This window comes from Lotus japonicus, chromosome 5, assembly GCF_012489685.1.
Source record: "Lotus japonicus ecotype B-129 chromosome 5, LjGifu_v1.2".
Classification (NCBI taxonomy): domain Eukaryota; kingdom Viridiplantae; phylum Streptophyta; class Magnoliopsida; order Fabales; family Fabaceae; genus Lotus; species Lotus japonicus.
The window spans coordinates 34,404,386-34,411,714 of record NC_080045.1 but is presented as its reverse complement, the minus strand read 5'-3'; the positions used below and the strand labels follow the sequence as shown (position 1 = coordinate 34,411,714).

At 35.6% G+C, this 7,329-nt stretch overlaps 1 protein-coding gene across 1 annotated transcript; it reads left to right on the top strand.

Annotated features, from left to right (window-relative positions):
* The first annotated feature begins 240 nt into the window (after positions 1-240).
* Positions 241-6,978, top strand: LOC130720746 (uncharacterized). Its single transcript, XM_057571439.1, has 6 exons — positions 241-601; positions 968-1,060; positions 5,364-5,490; positions 6,110-6,410; positions 6,519-6,573; positions 6,696-6,978. Exons 1-6 carry the CDS (start codon positions 479-481, stop codon positions 6,768-6,770), a joined length of 774 nt encoding a protein of 257 aa, XP_057427422.1. The 5' UTR covers positions 241-478; the 3' UTR covers positions 6,771-6,978.
* The last annotated feature ends 351 nt before the right edge of the window (positions 6,979-7,329 follow it).

The following is a 7,329-nucleotide window of genomic DNA, read 5'->3' as shown; positions in this document are numbered from 1 at the left end:
ATATGAATGTTCTGTGTATTTTTAATTAATGTTTTTTTATTGTATAATAAATGTTATATTTTGGTTTTCTATCAAATGAAAGTCAAATTTTGATTAACTAAATTGCGGGTAACAAGCACGAGTACGAGCTTGTAGGTATTCAGAGGATATGATGGACATTCATGTCGCTACCCACGGGAATATAGGGCCGAATACGGGTACATTTTAAAAACACAGATATGAGTATGATTACTTCAGTTCCCTACCGAAACCCAACCCACTTTAGGAATCATTCTCTTTCATTTTTTATTTTGGTTTCTTCTTTTCGTCGCTTCCCCTTATTCTGCTCCCAAACACACGTTGGTTAGGGACTTCCTCACGGTGGCGAGTGAAAAGGGGTATGATCTCATGAATTTAGCTTCGCTTCTTCTTCTTCCGAGATTTAAAAGCTTCAACTTCAATTTTCGATCGCAATAGCACCTTCCCCATTTTTCACAAGATGAATAGCGCCGTCAAATCCACCTTGTTCAACTCAAACCCTAACAACCGTTTTATCCTAACCTTCAGACTCTTCCATTCCACCCCGCCGCTCGAGCGAAAAAGGCGCAATTCTTGGGAATCCGTAAGTTCCTATCATTTCCCAATTGCACATTTCCATTTCATTTGTTGATTTGAAGTGTTTTTGCACTTATTAGCTATTTTAAATGATTCACTGTGTTTGTGATAATGGTTCATATTAGAAGACCTATTAGAGCTTGTGTGTGATGAATGTCAGTTTGGTGTAAACGAATGAGAATTGGGAAAATAGAGGCAAGAAGAGAAAAGTATAATAGGAATCATAAGAAGGAAAATACTAGAACAATAGGAGGGGGAAAATGTTAGCTTCACAATTAAATTTGAATGCAAAACGTATGAATTAAGTATTTTTTTTGAATTTTCGCATGTTGTGTATAAGGATTGTTTTATGCTGAAACTGTTTTAATTTCAGAGATGCAACAATTACTCGAAAAGATTCAGAAGGACGCGAGCAAAACAAACGTTACTCCGTAATGTCAATTCTTATGCAGAATTCATGTTTCAGGTTGGTGAGGCTTTCTAGTCTTATGCCTATGCAATGTCAATGGATGTGATGCAAAATATCATTTTCTCATATTATGCATTTGTCTGTCTATGTAGCTCTTCCTTCTGGTGGATTTTCAAGATTTTACCAAATATACAATAATCATGATAAAATAAGTAAAAAAGGAGAATCAATTTTCTTTTTACCCTTCAATAATTTTTGTAAGGGACTATATCTCTTTACAACAGTTTGCTTGTATTTCCAAAGTATAGTAGATATCATACAGAAACAAAATTAATTACTTTGCAATGATATCGTTAGTTGCTTTGGTTGAAATGGGAAAAATGAGCTACTGTCTAAGATTAGCATAGTGCTTTCCCAATCATATGAACCTTTGGTTAAGTGACTAAATTATTGTATCAATCAAGAGTACTGGTACTTCTTTTGGGGGATTTTATTTATTTCTTTGATTTTGTTGATATTTTATTGATATTTTGATAGGATTGACACCTGAATGAGAGAAAAATTATAGTATAATCCTAACCCGTAATTGTCTAAACAAGATAAGTTGGGAAATCAGAGGGAAAGAGTTACAGGAATAATGAGCATTTGGGAGGCCCAATCTCTCCTCAATAGAATTATAGAATAGACTAACTAACTTTTTCCTTTTTCCCTCTCTGTTTATTGTTATTTAGATCAGCTGTACTAACGTCAGCTAAACCTACTAACTCATGTTACTATTATTCCCTTCATCGAACTAACTATACAACTAACCTCGCCTCTTATCCGTCCTCAAATAGACCTTACTAACAGCAGGTCTGACTAATGAGGAGCTAGAATTATTAGAATTAGGGAGCCTAACTCGCCCCAAAAGCTAGCTCAAGAGTTAAGGGTTGTTCTACCCTTTATAAACACTTGTTTGACCATATCTCTAGCCAATGTGGGACTTCTAACACACCTCCTCAACCCCAGGGCTGGACATCTGGAGTGTGGAATGAACATCAACGGGTGACCCAAATATGGGAGGTCTCCACAACAAATAGATCTAGGATAGACTCTGATACCATATTAGAATTAGGAAGACCTAACTCAAGAGTTGAGGGTTGCTCTATCCTTTATAAGCACTTGTTTGGTCATATCTCTAGCCAATGTGAGCTTCAACATCTTTCCAGTTGTTCTCACAAGAAGGCAATTGTGACCACTGCACCAAAACTTCCATCTGAAGAAACTTTGGAAGACCGAACCTCCTTAGGTTGCACTTGTAAGACCAACTCCTCACTCCTCAGTAAGAAAGAAAGAGATAAAATAAAGAGAAGTGAGAGATATGACTAATGATGTGATGGAAAAGTAAGAGAGAGATAGGAAGAGGAAGAAGGTGGAAATGAGATGGAAGAGAAAGTAAACGTATCATAACTCTAAAAAACTGAGCCCCCGTTATTATGGACCCTTTAAGGTGCTGGAGTTGGCTTAGTGGCATACAAGTTGGCTTTACCTGAGCACAGCGGTACATCCTGTTCTCCATGTTTCCTAATTGAAGCTCTGACCAGCAACAGTCCCAGTCTTTTTACCACTTCTCTTTTTTTTATCTCTTTCTTTCTCTAGAGGTGGAGGTGTGTGAGGTGTCAACAAAACAATTTTGTTATACTCTTTTCCCCTCCTGTGCTTGTTAGCTTGAATTCTCATCTTATCATGAGCCTGCAACAAATTGGTGCGAAGATCAGCCAAGAGCAAATCCATTTTCTCATCCACATGAAGGAATGGTTTAACCTTTCAACAACCCAAGGGGATCCCTTCCATAAAGGGCCCTAAATGGGGTCATTTTGGAGGACAGATTGATTGGATTGTCACTAGAAAGAGAGGAGAACTATTGTATTAATATGAATCCTAACCCTCTGTTGTCCAAACAAGACAAGTTGGGAAATGCGAAAAAATTACCAGAACTCAATCTCTCCTCAGAATTACAAAATAGGCTAACCAACTTTTTCCCTCTCTCCCTATTTATTGTTATTTACATCATTTATACTAACCTGAGTTAAACCTATTAACTCATGTTACTATTATTCCCTCCAACTAACTAACTGTACAACTAACTCAGTCTCTTATCCCTCCTCGAATTGACCTTAGTAACAACAGGTTTGACTAATGAGGAGCTATCATCGTTGCATTACAATACTGTCGGCCATCCTAAAACTTGGATATCACCGTCCCTAGCTATGAAACACAAACACTTCTCATTGATGACATCACGACACTCATGTGACACCTGCCAGCCACTTTCCATTAGGTGTATCATTGAAAATTTAATTTTGGTTAAATTAATCTGTAGGTCCCTATAGTTTTATCTCATTTTTAATAATTCAATACTTTTTAATTAAATCCTTATAGTTTTGAAAATTATAATTAAAACCTCAACACTAACAACTTTAAATTTTTTGACAAGTATTGTTGAGTTAGATTACTGACCTGGCAATATAACATATGATATGGAATTTTTTTTTATTATAAGTTTGCAAACTTAGGTTGTTTTTTTTTGAAGCTGAAAAAAAAACACGCTCAATATCCGTAACTGTAAAGATGACATCGTATTCACCATATCTGCTCTTTCTAGCCACCGTGCGTGAAGCACGGGCTCTGCATTATATCAAAGTCTAATTGTGTTAAATATTAAATTATGAATAAACCGATTAATTTCCTTGAAATTGATTTGCAGTGAACCTACATGGTTTTGAACTTGGGGGTTTCTTAAGTGAGTTCTGTATCTTAATCCAGTTCCCTTGTTCTTTTTAGTGCTGCACTTAGGCTATAGCTAGATGGACGGGAACATACCTAAGTAGAAGGGTTCTTTGGATTATCGCCCTTGCTTCACTGTTTCACTGTATGAATTCACAAAATAAGAATTTAGGAATTAAATCTACGTGAAAAGGAAAAAAATAGAAATAGTAAATAATGATTTCCATGTCACTAATTTTACATAAGCAGTAATTTATTGAACATAAAACGATATTAGTGTGAAAGGAGTTAACTCTAGTGATTTATTTAATTAAAAGAATTTAAATTATAAGGATTAAATTACAAATTAAATGGAGCTATAGGCTTCATTTGGATTGATGGAGGAGGAGGGAGTGGAGGGGAAGGGAGGGGAGGGGAGGGAGGGATAGGTCCATTGTTTGGTTTATTTAAAATTGGATGGAGTGGAAATTCTGTTCCGTTCCATCATAAAATACCCAAACAATGGAATGTGATTTTTGTTCCATTCCGTTCCGCTCCATTCCATTCCATTCTGCTCTGTTATGTTCCATCAATCCAAACATAGCCATAGGGATCTACTGCTTAATTTAACCTTTAATTTTTATCAACTTGGACACTTAGCCGACACTTGAAGGAGATATAAGTATATAACAACACGGCTTAGATTCTTAGTTGACACTCAAATAAGGCATGTCAATTGATGTTACAAGGTCACCATCACACTTCATTTGGGAATGTCACTCCTCTTTCATATGTTCACCCATGTACCCCACATAATTTGTGTGTGTGTGTGTGTGTCAATATATAGGCGGGGTGTATCAAGTGAGAGCATAAGAAGTGAGAAGGTCTAATTTGACCACACAATCATGCATCGGTGATTAAGGTTAACTTTTCACACACTTTCAACTAATATGCTTTCCATTTATACACAATTACACATACACATTTATATGACACAGACACATATGCAGTGTCCCGGTATCCATACATTACAAGTGTCTGTGATACTGTCATTTTATATCATCATTTTCTGTGTCTTTGTTTGTGCTTCATAGTCCTCTAAAAATACTAATGAATGGCCACTTGAACAAATTATGCTGAATTCCCTTTCCCATTCCTAAAGTTTTTTTAAATGTCTTTAGTGTTCTATATTCTTCTGATATGAGTCATATGACTGTTTTTCCAAAATGTGCTGATTTTCTGACTGACCTAAATTTTGCAACTGTAGCTAGTTTTGCTTGCAATTGTATGCTCTGGACTTCAGCCTTTTGTCTCCTTTCACTTGGCTAATTTCAAAATGCTCATGATTAGTCTTTGCTCACCTTGTTTCTCATAGAATCCTTAAAACCTCACTGAAGTTAGTAGTATAGATACAGTTTGCATTGTTATGCTCCTCCCAATAAAGACTGGTGTGATATTGAGAAGTCTTCAGTACCATTGGTATTGCTTGGTTGTTCTCTTTATGAACTCTTTTGGTATTTGTTGACAGTTCCCCTCCCTGCATTCTTCCCTGGTATTGTTTGTTTAGGATGTTGCTTCTAAAATATTCATGTTTTCCTTTCTCTTCTTGGTTCAGAGATGGAAAGAAGATATTCTTGAGGATGATCCATCTTCAAGTCGAGACAACTTCAGAAAGCAAGATTCTCCTAAGGACTTTGGAAGGAACAGGAATGGCAATCAAGGATCAAGGCATCGTTACACTAGTAAGTATGCTTGCAATATGTATGCTGTGATAGAATATGATATGGCATGTATCTTGTAGTACTGGGAGTTTATGTGAGATGGTTATCTTCTAACTGCTTGTTCTGACCATAGAACAATTGGCAATAGATGGAAATAGAACTATATTACCCCAAATAATAGAAACTATGGAAATCTCTTGCTGGCCCAGATTTCAAAAACTAACACAGATTATTATCTCTGTCCACAAAACTACCTAATATAGTACATAGCTTCCCTCTCATAGTACCACACCAATAACATGAAATACATAATTCCATGAACTGCCACATAATAGTTATTAAAGCTAATTCCTATCATGACATTCATTAAAATTAAGTCCTATACATTCTAGAACAGACTTTCCAGATAATTGGTCTATGTGGGCTTGGGTTACAAGCCTTATTATCTAGAAAATTTTCATGTATGAGTACGATTGATGGGTTTAACTAGTAAAGATCATGAAGGCAATTTAGTTTTAACTTGCATCATTACCATTTTTAAATCAATCGCACTGTTATTCTTTTTAATGTCAAAAAGATTACAGATATATGCATGTTCTAGATTCATATATTAAATTTCTAGAAACTTGATCTCTTTCAGGAAACCCTTCGTTTGTTGAAGATGATTTTGATGTTGAAAGCATTTTCCGCTCAGCCTTTGGTGGGGATCGAATTTTCTACTGGTCCTTTATAAATGACGAAAATCCTCAATGGAGGTCAAGAGACGGCTTTTCTAATTTTAGGAAATCTTGGAAATGGAGACATCAAAATGAAAATGAATATGACTCTTCAACTGAGTCAGAGTCTGAGTCTGATCAGTCGTATTCAGGTTTAGTTTCAGATAGATTAGCTCTTGGATTGAGTGCTTCTGGTCCTTTGAAACTCGAAGATGTGAAAACTGCGTGAGTTCTTTTTCTTTTCATTTCCTCTTTAACAAAATACTGAGAACTTTAGAAGTCATTGCTGCTGGTTTCTCTTTAATGTGTTCTTCATCTAATTTATGAAATCAGGTACCGAGTATGCGCCTTAAAGTGGCACCCGGATCGTCATCAAGGCTCTTCCAAAGTATTGCCAACCTATAACCACTGATTAGTTCCACCTCCTTTCTTGTTCTATTTCTGACTCAGGAATTTATATTGATAGTCGTAACGCTTGCTAATTATTTTGATTATTATGTGTGTTGATAGGTTATGGCGGAGGAAAAGTTCAAGCATTGCAGTGCAGCTTATCAATCTCTGTGCGATAAGCTGGCCTTGGATTAGGGATTCTTATACCTTTTCTACAAGTCTCCAGCTTTCAGTTATTTGCACATTCTAATTTATTTAATACAAAGCTCAGTTTCATTGAAAATTTTAGTTTGTTGTAATTTTAATTTACACTAGTGGAAATAATATGTATGCTGCTCACATTACTAATTTATCATTAGTTCATGAGTTTAATTTCTATGCACCGACGGTGTAAAGTTTTTTACTCTTAGTTCATTACCCTAATACCCTTCTTCTTTCCTCTAATAAACATGTTTCGGAGTTATGTGGTTAATGAAGGAGTGAGATCTTTTTCTTCCACCCTATTTTATCCCTCATTTTAAATCCGTTTATTTTAAATTCATTATTCACGGGTCTCATTTCATTCAAAAGATGTTAACGATATATGCAACTTCCCATCTATATAAAACTAAGAAAAAACTAAAATTATTTATATTCCTAGATTTTAAAAAAATGGCAATGTTTTCTTCCTCTACATTTTTTGTCAGCAATGATTCATAGACTACTAAATAGTGCATACATCTTGAGGCATTTTTTCTCTCTCTTGTCACTTTCT

Bases quoted from the DNA above. Each gene is read 5' to 3' on its own strand.
- LOC130720746 (XM_057571439.1), top strand. From the start codon at position 479: ATGAATAGCGCCGTCAAATCCACCTTGTTCAACTCAAACCCTAACAAC. The intron at 602-967 runs GTAAGTTCCTAT...TTTTAATTTCAG, and splicing joins GGCGCAATTCTTGGGAATCC to AGATGCAACAATTACTCGAA. The intron at 6,574-6,695 runs GTATTGCCAACC...GTGTGTTGATAG, and splicing joins GTCATCAAGGCTCTTCCAAA to GTTATGGCGGAGGAAAAGTT.